Source organism: Paralichthys olivaceus, chromosome 7, assembly GCF_024713975.1.
Source record: "Paralichthys olivaceus isolate ysfri-2021 chromosome 7, ASM2471397v2, whole genome shotgun sequence".
Taxonomy (NCBI): Eukaryota; Metazoa; Chordata; class Actinopteri; order Pleuronectiformes; family Paralichthyidae; genus Paralichthys; species Paralichthys olivaceus.
The window spans coordinates 23,927,884-23,946,056 of record NC_091099.1 but is presented as its reverse complement, the minus strand read 5'-3'; the positions used below and the strand labels follow the sequence as shown (position 1 = coordinate 23,946,056).

General features: G+C 40.4%; 1 protein-coding gene across 1 annotated transcript in view; it reads right to left on the bottom strand.

The window, feature by feature from the left end:
- cttnbp2 (cortactin binding protein 2) overlaps window positions 1-18,173 on the bottom strand; it is an 84,697-nt gene that overhangs the window by 7,798 nt on the left and 58,726 nt on the right. Inside the window, exons 8-16 of the mRNA XM_020079018.2 lie at window positions 16,493-16,693; window positions 15,890-16,007; window positions 14,770-15,069; window positions 9,125-9,220; window positions 6,049-6,128; window positions 4,715-4,801; window positions 3,153-3,252; window positions 1,757-1,933; window positions 384-556 (exon numbers count right to left, since the gene is read on the bottom strand). Of these exons, the coding sequence (XP_019934577.2) occupies window positions 384-556; window positions 1,757-1,933; window positions 3,153-3,252; window positions 4,715-4,801; window positions 6,049-6,128; window positions 9,125-9,220; window positions 14,770-15,069; window positions 15,890-16,007; window positions 16,493-16,693 (1,332 nt within the window). The remainder of the gene's footprint in view (window positions 1-383; window positions 557-1,756; window positions 1,934-3,152; window positions 3,253-4,714; window positions 4,802-6,048; window positions 6,129-9,124; window positions 9,221-14,769; window positions 15,070-15,889; window positions 16,008-16,492; window positions 16,694-18,173) is intronic.

Below are 18,173 nucleotides of genomic sequence, written 5' to 3'. Positions count from 1 at the left end.
CGACATGGAAGCAAACAGTTTGTTATGTATTCTCAGAAACTCTCTTGCCAATAATGCTCCATCTCAGAGTTAAAGCACTCATTAGAAATACTGACTAAAACAGAGATCGCTATTCCAGGCTCCATTCAGCAAATTACTTTATAAATCATTATCTTTGATTCTGTTATTTTAACCATCCAACACTTGTTTCTGTAGAAAAGATGGAAATGAACCAGGAGACAGAACTAAAATAGAATAAACATATTTTCTATCCAAGAGATCCAAGACCTAAGAGGAAAGTCCTTTCTGACAGATTCACAATTTGTTACTTGACATTTAGCAGCACTGAACACAATATGCATCACAATCGATTGAGCCAAATGCCTCTAAAACTTGGGACTGACCTTGTGGAGCAGCTTCCTGCGAAGGTGCCTTCCCAGCAGGCCTTGCAGCGGCTCCTGGTCCCAGCGAAGAGTCACCCAGCGGAAATGTTGCTGGAGGCGGAGCTCGGACCCCTGCAGCCTTGGCTTTGACAACGTGGCAATTAAAAAACTGTCCTCACAGAAATGGTGGGGACCTGAACGAGGAAAAAAAGAGTGAAACAGGTTTGAGATAACATCAGTGACAAAGACCAATCTTGTATATTTAGCACATTATTTCTCTGGTTCTGCTGCTTCATTTTACAGCAAATATGATTTGATATTTCACTGTGAAGCATTTAAGTCCCTATTCTTGTGGAAACTGCCTTCACATGACAATCGATATATGAGAGGACATTTTACTGAATTATAACTTTTGTAGATTATGGTAACTTGAATGACAGATAAATCTAAATACTTAAATCAATATTTCATTGATCAGTGTTTCGTTATATTACAGTTCCATTAATCTTTTTAAATATTGTCAGTCGTCAGACAACCATGTCAAATTATACTTTGCCTGAAAGCTCGTGATTCAATCTGAGCAAAGCAAACTTTTACCAAATAGCTACATTTCTACCAATGTATGTGCTTTTGTAACTTTGGTTTAACTTTGGTTCTTCTTATTCTGAGCAAAAAGAAACCTAAAGAGTAACCTTATTATTTTCATGCCAAAATGTGGCCATCTAGAAGGGCTCAAGAAATTAAACTGATCTGTGTCTACTTCTTATTAAGGTCATCTGAATTTCTCTATCTCTCCTCAAGTAAAATCTTTTTTTCCCTCTACAAATCATTTAAAATCAATCAATCAAATTCTATTTGTTCAGCCCATATTCACAAATCACAATTTGTCTCATAGGGCTTTAACAAGGTGTGACACCCTCTGTGCTTAGCCCTCAACAAGAGGAAGGAGAAACTACTAAAATAACCCTTTAACGGGGAAAAATAACATAGAAAGCTCAGAGAGAGTCACATGTGAGGGATCCCTCTCCCAGGACGGACAGAAATGCAATAGATGCCACGTGTAATAGAGAATGTCAGAAAAATAAGAGTCATTTCAGCATTGGTTAGAGTAACACATGTGAATTATGTGGTTCAGATAGACAATTTTAAAGCTGCTTCTACAGAGTATTTGTGGGTCATGAAAAGCCTTAAAAGCACTGAAGGTTCAAGCATCCTGCTGAAAACACAATGTGTTAAGTGCAGTTTTTGGATATTTTTCACTTTCGTGCCCCTAATGACTGATGCTGAAAGCTACCTTCACCAATTCTCCCCATTCATGCAACACAATATTGACGTAATTATTACACACAAACACTAAGAGCTGCATCTGCCTCAGGCCCCGGCTGCAGTCGTACCAGTGTTCAGGAGCAGCGGTGCAGCAGAGCCCCTGTTGTCCAGACTGTGGCAGAGGTCTCCCAGCAGCCCTGTAAGAGATGAAGCCTTCTCCAGTCCCTCCAAGAGCACGACCACACAGCGACCAGTGTGACCAGGTGGAAGCCCCGCCCCCAAACCCAGTGCCGGCACGAGGAAACCTGACACAGGTAGAAGAGAGGGGGGTAGAGGAGATTTTAATTTAGACTTTGGTCATGTTACAGTTGTGGATTTAAAGGAAGCTGTTTATCAATAAAAGAAGTAATGGTGGTTAAATATTCCAATAAAACTCCTGTACTCCTATGAAAACCCAACATTTCTTTTCGATGTTTTCAGTGTTAAAGACAATCTATATGTGAATATAGTACTACGTGGTCTGAACAGAACTGAAGATGTCCAGATGGTGTGGGATTAGTCTGGTGCTGAGGTAGACCTAGTATTTGTATGATGAGCACTGGTATTGTGCAGCAGTGCACTCTCATATGCACTCGGGCAGCAATTAGAGCAGATGTTAACATGGAGGATGGTAAAAACTTTATGGGTGTTTAGATGGTCTACTAGTGGGAGCTTTTTTTTCAACAGTATTTTGTCTGGTTTACTTCACATGATTAAATAAAAACAGTAGCTCTGTGAGTACATTTCAGATATTGTTTAGTTCAATGTTTTTAGCTGCCTTTGACAAACACCATTTCCGATGTGTATTAAGTGTTCTCATGATGCAGATACCAGCACTATACTTGTAGTTTCTTCATACCAGTTGTACTGTAGTTGTTTCTGTGCACACAAAGTTTTATTTTGTTGAAATCTCAAAAGGTTAATGGAAGGTTCTTATTATACAAAAAGTAACCTCTCATTCCCTCTTTGTACCTGCTAGTGTGGATTACATGTGGATCGATGACTGTGAATAGTATTTACTATAGGGTCTTTAAAGTGTTCAGCACTTAGCTTTCATATATATGACTCTAGATGGACAGTTTGTAAAAGCTATTGATAATTGTACTGTACAACATGTCCTATCATTTGACTTTCACTGGTTATACATCCTTATGATGTAAATAGAGCTGTTTTCAAAAGATTTGTTATTAAATGTCCTAATTCAAACTTGGAGTTTGATGTAAATTTTATTATTAGAATTTCGGTGGATTTTTCATGGCCACTCCTCCAGTAAAATCATTTTCATTATCAATGAATCTACTGGTAATTTAATTAATCCTAATCCTTAGGTCAATAAAATGTCAACAATGAATCATTTCAGCTCTGAATGAGTGTGTCGAAAAATCAACACAACTGTAAAGTCACATTGCTGCTGCTGCTGCTGCAGTGTGAATCCTGTAAATGCATGTGTAGTGTGTGTGTGTGTGTGTGTGTGTGTATTATTACCACAGGTGATGAAAGCCTCCAGCAGCTGCTCTTTGGTCAGGCTTTCCTCCACCTCCACCCTAACCACGTCACAGCCGAGCCCCCCTGTCTCCTGCTTGGACTGGAAGACGGAAACAGAGAGGGCAGGGGAAGGTGGCGATGAGTGACAAGAGGGAGGCGAGGAGGGAGCGCGTTGTCATGGAAACAAAAGGAAATTTACTACTACTACTATGCGCAGAGAAAAATGGAGCAAGAGGAGAATTTGAATGAGCACAAAGGGCTTTTCTATCACCAGCTAAGATCCAGCTGCTGATACAGTTTCCTCTGTTTCATATAGAGTCACTTTATTAGGAACACCTGGCTACAACTCATACAGTCTCTCCTCAAGAAGGTTATAATGTTTGTGTCGTTTCGACTGTATGTTCTTTTGGCAAGCTGCTGTTATACTGTACTGTGTAGGTTTTGTTACTCCATTCTACTCGATGAAGCTATGCTAAACAGCAGACTCGTCTTTCCACGATGTAAAACAGGTGAACATCATGCAGCCTCTGAATTGATCATACAATTGATCTGAGCTGAACATCATAACCACCATGAAGGGAGGATTTACTGTAGGACTGTTATATTAGAATAGTAGTTTTTAGTTGTGTCTCCCTAATTTTGGGTGCGAAATTAATGTTACTTAAATGCACGACACGAGAAAAGCAACAGTGAAAAGGTAAAACAAAAAGTGAAAAGGTAAAGCTACACATTTCTAGAGCTGAGTCCATTCTATTTATTTTACTTAACAGCAAATATACTATAAAAGATGTATGTGTCTTTATAAACAGGTCAGGGATTGACCTGAAGGGATTCAATCTTTATCTGTTCATATCAGAATTCTGTGACATTATACTGAAGAGTCTGTATGTTTTACATTTTATATATTCGATGTTATTTTTGGGTGTGGTTTGAAGTAAGTCATTACTGGTGTGTCCCACACCCCAGATGTATTTTTAACTTTTCATTTGCATATTTTGTACTTGTACCATAGTAACACCTCAGACTAAACGCTGCAGTGGTTCTATCAGTCTTTCATAAAAACACAAACACATTTACATCTGACAGTTTGTCAGACTAAAATATAAAATGTGTCATGATGTGTTATCGGTTCATCACGTCTCCGTGTGAGTCCCTGAGCTGTGGACACACTGCAGTGTAGCAGGACTGGACCAATGGCTGACCTGCACCATGTTTCATCATAGTGTGGTGATATTACAAAAAATGTGCTTTGCTTTTTGCATGACATTTCAGTTCCATTGCATCACAACAGCTCCAAATTCGCAATGATAAATGCAAATGTAAATATCTGACTCAATCATGTGTCACTTCAGCTGCAGGCCACGTGCAATAACACTGTGGGACCTTTTATTTGGTGCAATAACGATGCAATAATACTTATGCATATTATCTGTATGTATTGGTACATTATTGGTACAATTATTTATTTTGTATAGTATATCCACTTAAAAAAAATCAGGTATGAATTATTTCCTCGCGCTCAGTCATGCGGACACTTGTGGATCAGTGTTTATGGGACGCACCTTGATGCAGTGAGCCACCAGCCTGGCGATGTACTCCTGACAGCTGCCCTCCAGCCCGTGAAAGATGAGGTTTCCATACTGTTCCACCTGGATACAGGAAGAGACATGTGCTAATAGTTAGAATAATAATGATAATGAAAAGCTCTAACTTCTTCAAACGTAATGGGCTGCTGTATTAAGAGGAGGATTCATTGATTGCTGGTTTCTGGTTCAGTCAGGGTCTTTCTGTGTGGAGTTTGCATGCTATAAACAAAAACTTGTGAACACTGCATCTATGAACATTTATGAGCACAGAATCTCCTCCTGCCTTCTTCATGTCTATAAGGCAAACTCCTGAGAAACTCCACACCTCATTGTCTGGACATTCTCTGGAGTTCATGTCAGAAGACAGCTTAAGTGGACAATAGGTGTGAATGGTTGCTTGTCTCTATGTCGGCAACCTGTCCAGGGTATATACCCCACCTCTGGCCCAATGTCAGCAGGGATTGGTTCTAGCTCCCCCAAAACTCTCAAAGGATAAGGGTTTGAGTTAATGGATGGTTATGTCGACAATGTAAGAAGAAATTAGCCCCTGATTAGATTATTTTAACTGCATATTTAATGTCTTAACTAGCTGTCGAACAGTGATGACACAATTAGCTCATCAATCGGTGAGTCTATAAAAAATAATCAGCTGCAGGAATAGAAACTTCCCAAACATACATTGTTGTTGAATCTTTAACTGTTTATAGTGAGACATCTTTGTGGCAGCTTCACTAACGTGCCAAGTGCATTTGTCATCTTAAATGGAAATGATTAAATGGAATAAATGATATAATGGATTCATTAACAACAGGGCAGCTGAGGCACAGACTTGCTTCAGTCAGTCGCCTGCCGCATATTTTCCAGTGAGATCAGACTCTCACATCAATGTGGATGAAAGCATCATCTTACAGTCAAAAATCTGAGTTGCTCATGTAAAGTGGGACTGGAGCTCTGCTGGATGAAAAGTCCTCTCTGAGATTCTTCAGTTCGGTTCTGTTCACTGATTTTGTTTGCTCTCATGTTGCTCTCGTTAAAATCTTGTCTTTGTTTCTCTATTGTTTCTTCACTGCTCACAGCCAGCAGGGGGCAATGTAGCGGTTAGAAAATAGCACAGTAATCCTTCCCTCACTGTCTCCTTTCATCCGTCTATCACTTCATCTCCCTCTCCTCCTCCTCCTCTTTCTTTTATCATTCTCTTGCTGCATTCCTCTGTCTCCCACCACGTTTTTTCAACACGTTACTCATCTAATCCCTCAATCCCTCGCACTCCTTTGTGCGTGAGTGTTTGCGTGAATGTGTGTGATTTATACCAGGCGGACGTAATTTTGCAGCAGCGGCAGGGGGAACAGAGACTCCAGGGCCAACTCATCGAGACTGGACTCAGACAAACCTGTCAAAAACACACACACACACAGATATAAATCCTCAGATCCACTTTGCTTTACAAGCTGGGTGTCATCAACTATAAGATGTTTCAAAGAAGAAGGACACAGAGGAAACTCAGAGTTTGACTCCACGGGATCAAAGCAAATGATACGCAACAGCTGTGAGTACATCCTCAGATGCTTCTTAGCAGAGCAACATAGAAACCATAAGCACTTCATCGATATAACAATTAATGAGCAGAGAATGAGCGGTCAGTGGGGTTATTTACACACTTAATAGCTCTTAAAGCTTTATATCAGTGAGTCGGATGAATTACAGCAATTAGGTTCTACTCTGCGTCCTGAGAACACACACACACATGCTCGTCCTTCCTCAACGATCCACGTGAAAACTCCTTTTGCCACATTCTCCCAGAAAGATGAATTCTATCGTAATGTTCGAAAGGGTAAACATTTTTTGAATCTTTGATGCAGCATTAGGTTTTTTTGACATCTGAGTCATTCAATGCCTTGTTTCTTCTTTTTTCAGATTATATCAATTGTTTTCCACAGATTCCTGAGACACATAAAACACTCAGCTGTTTGCTTGTGTAAGAAAAACAAAGGCAACGCACAATCAGTGCCTCCTATGAGTAAGACCACACGCCTGCAATTTCATCTTTATCATCGTCGTGGGCTGCAGCACGTCAACCTGTCAGAGAGCCTCCATGTTTCACACAACCTCCACCCCAATTTTGAAACCTGGCCATAATACTTTTTGCAGCATGTTGACAAATCTGATTCCTTTTACAGCTCTGTAATTTTCTCTAAAACCTTTTGGCAGGAACTGCGTAATTTTAACTATGGAGAAATTACTCAGTTGTGTTGCCTCTATAGGCAGTTGTTGTTTTTTTCAGCTCTGTAAACCAAAGTGATCATAATTTATAAATGCTGAGGGAGTTTTCTCTCCACAGTCGCCAAAGTGCTTGCTCATTGTGGGAACTGTTGGGTTTCTCTATATTAATACGATTTTAAGGTCCTGACCTTCTATGTAAAGTGCCTTGAGATAATGTATTATGATTTGGTGCTATACAAATAAAACTAAATTGAATTGAATGTTGATGTGGGTCCTGATCAATGGAATGACCCAAGAATCTTTTTTCACTTTCTCACACATTTCCCAGAGACGTATCCATGAATCTTAATGAAAACAATCAGGCACATTCAGGGGGCTGATATTTATGACTGTGTGAAATTTAGTGCAGCAGGACTGTCATACTTTGACAGGTTTGTCAAGGTAGTTGGTGTTTATTTGCATGGTTCTTAATGGGAGCCTGTCTGAGAGTGTCAAATTACATAGAATTTAAGGAAATTCGAGGAAACGTTGAGACGAAGGAGAAGAAAACAAAGAAAAAACATCAGGGAGATAAAATGCCTGGAGTTTATTGTTATAAATACGAACAACTTTTTACACTATGATACTCAGTTTAATTTCTCTTGGGACAACAATTACTTAATTTATTTATTTTGGCTGTTGTATCCGTCCTTGATTGATTTTCATTGAGAGACAGTTGAACATACAATCACTGGCTCTTCGCCAACATGGTGACGGTGTTCAGGAGAAGGACAGGCATGTCGATGTGGACCTCTGAGTCAGGACATCACACACTCTCTCACACACTCTCACACTCACACACACACACACACACACACACACACACACACACACACAAACACAAGGCCACCTACACGAGCCCTGACTCACTTTATGAAAGTTGTTCTGAGGGAGAATGGTCGGACAAACGGAGAGAAAATGAGCTTGAGATGGGGGCAGAGGTGAAGAAAGAGAAAGAGAGAAAATGGATTTATGATGGAGTGAACAGAAGAGGAGGAGGAGAGCAAGATGGATGTTGACTCCCTCTGATTTTCATGGCGCCAAAGTATTATTTACTCTTTTTTTTCTGACTCACAGACGAGAAATAAAGCAATTCAAGGAACAGAAGCAACAACACAGCAGCAGACAGTAAGAAAGATTATTCCAATATCTGTGGAGCGAGACTGTCTGACGCTCAAGGCTGCTGCTGTGACTCATCTATAATCACCAACACTGTGAGAAACGTCCAACCTTTCTCCGCACATATAAAATCATGTAAAACTTGAATGGCACTCAGTAGAGCACACTTCTCCACCAAGGCCTAAAATGATTACGTGAATCTGCACCAAATTGTTTAAACTCATATTCTTCATCAAAAGACTAAATCTGATTTTTTTATTCTGAGATACAAATATTTCATATAACAGATCATTTCCTTGGCCAAGGAGGTTATGATTCCACTGCTGTTTGTTAGCAGAACTCTTCACCTGAGACCCGCGGCCATTGGACAGTACTTTCTGTCATCTATCTCACTCTAAATTAAATGAATGAACATCATGACAATTTGAAGAAGACTAGTGAATAAAATCATAAACTCTACATGAAAATGGTCACTGATGTTTTAAATTCAGTGCAGTTGTTTTCTCAAAGGCACTTCAGCATTGACTGCACTATTACATCCAGTCTATGGATGAATCTTTGCTTGTGCTGCATGGAGAGAAGTGTTGCTGTTCTGTGGAAGGATTATTATATTTTTGTATATGTACTGTCTTGTGTACCTTCAGATACAACAGTACCTCACCTCAGTCACACGTCCTCAGTACATTGAATCTTTAATGGGAACGCTCAGCTGACCTTCCTCTGACTCCATCTCTACTTGAAACACTGAACATCAGTCGTCTACGTGTTTATGCCGGATGCCTGGATATACAATGTTAATTATCCCAGAGGAGAGAGCTGCTCTATGTCAAGATCAATAATGTATTGATTCAGATGTAACTCAGATTAAAAATGCTCATTAATGTATAATAATTTTGAAGATCCTGATTCATGACTTCAAATATAACAGATGAATCCAAACTTTGGTGAACAAGGCATTTGCTATCAGTGATGGCCTCTCTGGTTCTGGCTCAGTTATTAGTTTTGTACCTTTGAGGCGGACGGTGATGCACTGGCTCAGAGGCTTCCTGACCAGGTCCCAGGGGGATAAAGGCAGCTCCTGACCTGGCAGCCACTCAGTATCTCCTGGAAGAGCAAAGACAGAGACACAGACATGTCAGCATGGTGAGACTTCAGCACGTCAGCTGTACACACTCTTCTTAAATAAAGCAGCGCTGCAGTCAAGTCTCCGGTCCTCAGTGTTTAAGTCAAAGTCGAGTCCCCAACACCAGCGTCAGAGTCATCCAGGTTCAATTTGATTTGGGCATCTCAGCACTAACTGTTAATGACAGTATAAACATGAATCCACACGTGAGATGGTGAACTCATGGACCAGCCCCTTAAATTTTAAGTCCTTTTGATAATGAATGAAATATAAGGACAGACATTGAGGAATATCAGAGTCCCAGAATTATTTACACGTCCGTATATATGTGTACAAGGAACATTAGCCAGGTGGAGAATAACACCCTATATGCTATGTCATCTTACAAACTCCAGGCAGAGACAGTAGGTATCTATCTGTACTGCAGTAAGTTCTGATAGGATCTTTTATTTTTATTTTTTATTACAGTGTGCTTATATCTGTATCATTGAGAAAAAGCCACAACACAGAGACATTATAAACTGTGCATGCAGCTAAAACACTTCACTTAAAAAAACTGTATATAAAGCACAACAGAAGTGTTGTTAAATGAACGTTAACAGAATTAACAGAAAAGAACATATTTAAGATCTAATACGTCATATTTTAACATATTTAACTTATTAGGCCCAAAATTCAGATGATTTACATTTCTTAGACCCCACAGAAACCATTTATTAATATGGCATCAAAACCTTCTGCCAATCTATAATGTCCTGTCTGAGTCCTCATCTCTAACTTCAGTCTTAACACAGCCAACACTTCAGTCCTGACTTCCAGGACACGAGTCAAGAGTCAAATAAGTTCAAAGGTCACACACACTTCACAACAAAGAGTATGAAACACCAAAGGATGCCAAACACAAATTGCATTCCTACAGTATACGTATAAAACAAAGTATATGCATAAATGATATGCACCACAATGTATTATTAATCTGCATGTTTGCATGTTTAATGTGGAACAAACTGTCCTCGTGCTGTCAGAATTATAAATGGACTTTGTTGTCTTCACATGTCTACTTCTGCCACAGCTGCATCCAGAACTGAAGCCTTTTTAGATGAAATGCTGTGGACATATAATATTTATGCAAACACACACTGACTAAATAAATCTTTCTCCTCAGTAAAATACAAGGCAGCATGACTGCTTCTCTTGTGGGATCTAATTAGAGAAAATGCACATCACATTAGGACACGATGATAATACTGGAAGAAGTACTGAACCCCATTAGATGAGCGTTTTCTCTGTGGGGACCCTCCAGTTTACAGCAAAATTTCATCTGGTCCACAAAACAATTCATCATTATAAAAGACATTTCATGAAAGCAATTTTAGTTTTTCATAAAATAAGTAGACTAACATGTCCTTCATTTGCTCATTCTTTCTGAATGTCTTCAGATCATGAAAAGAAACACATTCAGCCATCGCCTGACATCGCTGTCAGTCAAAAACAGAATGTCCTTGTTCATATTCTGAAAGAGACAATATTACACAAGTTTTATGTGAGACTTGGCTGAGAGCTAAGAAGCTGAAACCTCACTCAGAAGGAAAATTAGTGTAAGAGCCTTGATGCTGCTGCAGTGCTTTTAAAACCAGACCGACTACAATTATTCTTAAGTGTCAGTTCGTCGTCACAGCGGAGATTTCTGCTAGACTGTTCCAGTTGGTTTCTGGCCTTTGAGGAAACAACAGACATAACAAACTGCAGAGTTTGATATGTAGGAGGAAATATTGTCTGTAGAGCCAAAGGTGAGGACTAATGTGAGTGAGTTGTTCTGGCCAAAAACAGCTGCGAGTATCTGACATCTCGCCAGAGAGAAAGTCATCAAGCCATCACATTAGAGAATCTAGCGTAATAAAAAACTTTTTTTTTTCTTTAATTGAAAAAGACCTTAATTTGATCCAAACAGGAGGAATTAAAAGTGCCTCAGTAGTTTTAGTTAAAAGGTTCAGGTTCTTCTCACTAATTGGACGTCCAACTTTGTGCATTCACATGCTCCTCTCAAGGTCCCATCTCCTGAGTTGTGAAGTGGTTGTTCAGACTTGGATATGTTCATGAGCTTCGAAGTAACAATGTGAAAAGAAGCATGGACGCTGTAAACAACACCTCAACATCTCTGTCCAATATTTGAATAATAACGGATGACAGAAAGAAAGAAAAAGAATCAGGTGAGTGACAGACAAATCATTTAGAACGTATTCACTTTGATCATAAAAACATCTGTATGATGGTGGATGTGAGAGATGGACCTGCAGTTTGCAAGTGACAATAACGTAACATCTGGTAAGCTGAGGGCTGGAATTAAACTTTTATTTAAAAACAGAAAAAATCAACTGTTGGCCTGTACATAATGTGATTATAAATGTTACAGTCTGATTTGTTATTGTTAAGTGTGATGTTGGTGTTGTGTTGGTTTTTGTGTTCATTGTTAATTTCTGTCTGTTGTTCTTGTTATGCCTAACATAACAGTTCTAATATGTTTTATCACCTTTGTGTATAATGAGCTATGTTGCATTGCAATATTGGCCGTGTAGGACACAAAATAGGTTTTTAATCACTGACTGTTTATTGGTTAAATAAAGCTACTAAAACTGATGATCAATTTAAATTAATTCTAATCACTATGGGGTTATACACAGATGAAACAAGACATAACTAGAAATGTTCATGCTGTCAAAAGGCTGCCATCAAACTGTGTGAGTTCCCAACAGAGAAGCAGCACTGAGCAACACACACAGATGAGAATGTGTGAAATCTATGCAGACGTGCCGAGGCAAATGAGACATGCATGCAGACACAAAGCCAGACACCAAACTGTGTGTGTGTGTGTGTGTGTGTGTATGTGTCTGCAGTTTGATCCCGGCTGACACAGAGGACAGACGTCTTCCCCTTAACTGGCATCTTCCGCCCCTCCATCCCCCATTTCTCCCCCGCCTCCTCTCATCCATTATGCATTCCTCCTCTGCCAGTGCTCGCTTTCATCATCTTCCCCAAAAACACACACAAACACGCCACACTCACTCCCTCCTTGTTGTATGCAAGGACAGTAACAGTGTTAGGGACCATTAACGTGCGACAGCGAGATGTAATAAAAGACACAGCACAGACAAACAGAGAGAGAGAAATGGGAGGCCACAGACATTTGAGGATGAGGACATCGATTTCCTTTTTTATCAGAGACTCAGAAAGCCCCGCAGTGCAATACACACACAATGTTTATACATCTATCTCAGTGAGGACACTCATTGACATAATACCCAAACCTTAACCATCACAAAGCCTAACCCTAATCCTTTCCCCAACCCAAACTTAATTAACACTGAAACCAAGTCTTAACCCTCAAACAGCCCATTAAAGGTGGGTCAGGAAGTGAGGACCAGGCCAAATGTCCTAACTTTCCAAAAATGTCCTCACTCTGTAGGTTCTAGGCTCAAAAAGGTCCTCACAAAGATATCTGCACACACACACATACACCACACACACGTAACTCAAACCTAAACTAACCGCACAGTGACGACATCTGATCATCAGGAAAACACATGTAACATATACACTGCACAAGTTCCAACAGATGAATATTTCATAGGTTCAAAGAAGAAAGACAGTATCATGTGTGACATCAGCAGCACCGATGGATAGATTACTGAACAAACCTTCCACGCACAGGGGCCTGAGGACTTAGAGGGGCCCCTGAGTATCTGCTGATCAAATACAATACAGTATTTGTTTTTTTCTTTAACTGCACAGCAAACTGTAGTAAGAGCATCATTTTATTGGAATACTGTGTATATGTACTTTAGTGCTGTGTTTTCTATTACATCAGTCGCTTTTCATTCTCACCGAGAGCTCCACGCTTCAGTGCCACCTGAGAATATGCTTCACCTACAAAGAGCCACCGAAAGAGACACGATCATGCAACGAGCTGGAACACACAGAGTGACGGGTGACCACAATGAGACGCAACATGACGAAGAACAACTTGAAAGTGACTTGAGCGTCTGCAGCTCAGGAGGCAGAACAGGACAAAGAGATGATGAACAACTGCAGATAATCAAAACTGCACAGGACGGAGAAACAAATAACCAGAGTCAAACTCGAAACGGACGTCTTGCATACGACACACGTCGCTGTTTTACTTGTAGGCCGACCGGCCTGACATTTTGCAAATCTGATCTCTTGCTATTGCTACACTGCACGAAATCCCTGCTTCTTCGCTGCTCTAAAAGCAGTGCTTGCCAGTGGCAGCACAGCACGACTGCTGTTTTCAAAGAAGTGATTTCCAGGATAAGGAAATGGCAGTTTTATCTGTGAATAGTAAATACTTTAAAGATGTTGTACCACATCAGTAGGTTTGCATACTTGCCATTGCCTGACCCTGCATTTTCAGCAGAATCTGAGGGCTTGTTGTTGCCGGTATCAGTACATATCTAGCATCGGTACATCTTTTTATTTGATTTAGAGGGAACTGACCATGACTGTTGACATGGTCTCTCAGAGGCCTGTTCTAGAGAGGTAGTTCACTTCATTTCAGAAAAAAATATGTTTCACTCCTAATTACCACATGTAAATGATGTGAAATCTTGCCAACTAAGAATTCATGTTAGCAAGACAATAATAAATTCACTTAGCTATGAAAATGCAGAAATTTCAGAACACTGCAACATTGAACTATTTCTCAATATATGAGTCATATATACATGACTTGTGTCTAATCTCTAATAAAAAGCCAGATAACGCTGACATTACTTTCAGTGACAAAGCTTGGACACAGCTAGTATGACACCTTATGGCTGTTGTTACCTAAGCAGATACAATGTTCAGATCCAGGCTACAACAAAGGTTTAGGTTTAGTGTCATTTTCAAAAACAGCAGTGAATGACTACCTATTTCATTTTGACCACACATCGACCCACTGCTTACAACCACTGTTAATGCAGAGCTGTGGACCTCCAATATGGCCCCTGCAGGCTTCCTTACATGACCTTCTAATAGCCACTGTGTGGCATCAATTTAAAAAGACAACACAATACAAGCACAGACGCTGGCAACATGAACCTGTAGTTAAACAGAGTGAGAGACAACACGAGGAAACTCTGCCAACACGGTTCACCTTATCCTCCTCTGTCACATTCAGGTGCACTGGACTGTTACTGAGTTACATGAAGAGACTGAGTGAAGAGTAAAGAGCAGCAGCTTAAACATAAAGACAAAGCAAACATGGGCTGTTCCAATGTAAAGCGCTGCCATTTGTCTTTTCTGTCCACTGTGAGGCAACCGCTCAACAAGATGGATGAGAGGACAAAGAGGGAAGGATGGAAGAAGAAAGGTGAGGCTGAAAACGTATGTGGGAAATAAGGACATAAATGAAAAGGAAATGTGATCAGGGAGCAAGGATGTAAATACGGAGGTTTGTTTTCAATGGAGGAGATAAGTGAAGAAAGAACAGATTCAAAAAATAAGGAAGCAAAAAAAAAAAACATTTCCTCACCAATAAGGATGGAGGCGATACTGGTGGGTCCGAGGCCGAGCGGGGGGCGTTGCACCTGCGCCTCCTCCCTCGCTGTTTGAGAATCTGCACACAGGATGTGGAGGTGCGAGGTGAAGGCGTGGCCGAGGGCGGAGCCAAGCTGGGCCCAGCGCATAGACCGGTCCACTGACACTCGGCACAGCACGGACTGGCTGCCGGGGCCCCACTTTGTCTCCTCCTCCAGGGCCTCCACAAGACACATGGACCCCGCTCCTCCTGCTCCACCTGAACACTGGAGACGCACCAGCACACGGTACGAGTCTGCAGGAACAGGGGATGGAGGGAAGGAGAAGGTCATCATTTTTTAAATTAACTGAAATTAAATAGTGTCATAGGAATTTTTCAATAATTGTATTATTTAAGTTAGTCATTCTTGTAAGTCTGGGGCTAATCTAGGGATTTGTCTCAGAGGGTCAGTTAAGGCAGTGGTGGGGAAAAAGTCACAAAAAAATTATAAACGGTCTGAACATTGAGTTATGAAAAAATAAATACATTTATAGAAGTAGGACCAGTAACAGTTGTGTCGATGAATCTCTGCTGTCGTAAATCTATTTTAAGTAAAATGTGACAATATTCTAATTTGTTTCAATTGATGATTTCAAACAAATAGACGAGGATATATCACAGTACATAGTTATTCACATATGAGCAGCAGTTTTGGTCAGGCACAGGTGAAGTTTTATGAAATGTATAAACCATCAATAGAATAACGAATCTAAATTAGTGCAAGACTTGACCAGTGCTTCAGTGAACATGTGCAAATCTTTTTAGGGGTAGGTAGAAAATAAAACTACAGATCATTGACAGGTAACACATCAGTGAAATATTCCACATTCCCTAATTTATACTGGGGGCGCTGTCATCTCAACATGTAGACACCCATCTTTGCTTTACCTCCTGTCTGATCCTCTGACCCTCAGTGTTAGCTGAACTCAGCAGCCATGTTCCCAAATCAGAGTAAAATTACATCCTAACCAGTAAGAATGACATTGAATGTATAGTTTTTAAACAACAGAACTCATCTTTAAGGCACTAAACTCATGTGCGAACACACACACACACCGACACAGAGGCCACTCACGGAGGTTTTCCAGTAGGTCTTTGCAGTCATCAGTCGCCACGTCATGAATGGTGCGATTACACTTATCTCTCCTCTCGATGTCCTGTTCACTGTGGCTGCACAGCACCTCCAGACACTCCTGCACACACAGATCACAATGACAAAACAATGCAGGAACAAGAGAAAAATGCATTTAGTGTTGTCATGTGTGAATAAAAAACACAAGGGTGTGTAACTACATGTGTTATGAAGTCACACATCAATGAGTGGTGCTCATTGATATTCCAGTCAGATGCTCAGTCTAGTCTAGCCTGGTGTCTCCTGCATTCTTTTAAGCTGAGCGGGATGTTTGCAGCCAGCAAGGACAGTCGCCCCATTAGCTCACCACCATGGAGACTGATGGCTGGACGATTGTGTAAGACAGATCAGATCAAGTATGATGTGTTGTCAAGTGTCTGTGTACTGCACATTAATACACAGAACAGTGTACACATCTTAACAATAGAGTATACTTCATTTAGAGTTGACTCTCCATGCAAGAGCTGCACAGTGTCTTGCTGTGGTTACAACCCTGTGAGCGACCCTTTGCACATTAAACATAATTAGTTAATTCACTGTTATCACCTTGAGGCCCAGGGCAGCAGCCATGTGTGCAGCGGTCCATCCGTCATTGTTGGCCTGGTTCAGCAGGGTGGCGGGCAGTGCCAGGGTGCCGGAGGGGTCAGGAGTCACAGTGGGGTCACCCTGAGGCGGGTGGCAGAGGAGGAGACGCAGCGTGTCCACGTGTCCGGAGCGCACCGCCGCATGAAGAGCCGTGCAGCCGTCCTGCAGGGAGACAAGGGAAAGTTTGAATCTTACTGATACGAACTGTTTATAAATACAAAATCTGACTGAAGTCAACTCTTTTTCATTACAGATATTTTACAGGTTCATGTTCTAAAGGAGGTGTCACAAATCTGAATGTTTATAATTCTATCCATTTTATAATGTCAGAAAACAGTGAAGCAGAATTACCACCTCACCGTCCAGACTCACATAATATATGTAGATAATACATTTAGTCAAGACTTTTAAGGAATTTAAGAAAAATAGTTATTTTATCATAATATGCAGTAGAATTTCTTCTCTTGGTACTTTCTTACTGCACCATGATCAAGTTCTGTTTCTCTTTCTCCACATGACACTAACGTCTGTGCTGAGACAAACATTAATTATCAGGCTACTCTGCAAAACTCTGAATCAACTTTCCCAGGAAGCTGGCCTGCGAGGAGACTTTCCAATAAAACAAGTAGTCATTTGGTCTGTACATGTTGGTCAACCTAATGATGGAAAATGCCCCTCACTGTTTACCAGAGCACAAACTGACATATTTACATGATCTTGTTTTGGTTTTTACTGTGAGAGGACACAAAGAAAAACTGAATATTCACTTTTGACGAGGTGGAACCAGTACTTACTTAAAGAGTAACAAAACTGATTAGCAGGTGATTGTTGCTGACTGACAGTGTCAGTTTACACATATTCAGGCCAATGTAAAGGTTTATATACTTTAAGTTAATACTGAAAAACGCGGTGCGTTTAAAATAACTTAATCTCAGTTTTATGTCTCAACTCATACAGAATTTGTCTTTGCTGCTGTAAAAGGAAACTGATCACCTGCACAAAACTAAAATCTAATAACACAAAAAAAAAACAACAACTGAAGAGCACTGCACATTCAGACTGTACTTATTTAACCTCGTGCAGAACACCTCCTCCACATTAAATCATTATGTTTGACCCGCCACACTGGCCAATGTCTAAAAATACGTCTCTGCTGAAGAGGTCGGGCATGCTATAGAGACTCTGGCAGCTCTCGGGCTCAGCAGTGGGAACCAGGCTATTTGTAGAACAAAGCAGGTAACTAAATATAAGAGGCTGATCACACGCTGCCACTGCAATTAATAGCCCCCTATGGTTACTATGGAGACCCAGGAAGCCCATACATCAATGAGCTCGCACCTATCAGACAGAGAAACCCCAGAGAATAGTTAAATCCTTTAAGTGAAGCAGGGTAAGTGAGAACCTCCAGAGTGAATGAGGAATGAAGACACTGTTCACTTTTATGAAGGAATTCAATAAAAATTTTACCTGATATTTGCTCAGCATTTCATTTGGTCTCTCAAAATGGAATTGTGCCATTTAATTGGATTAATAATAATTATACTAATTCATTACTAAGAATCCAAGGAATTTCAGTTAGTTTTCATTGATTATTTTTGAATTGTCTGCATTTAAAATAAAGAAAATTATGTCTGAAACATTA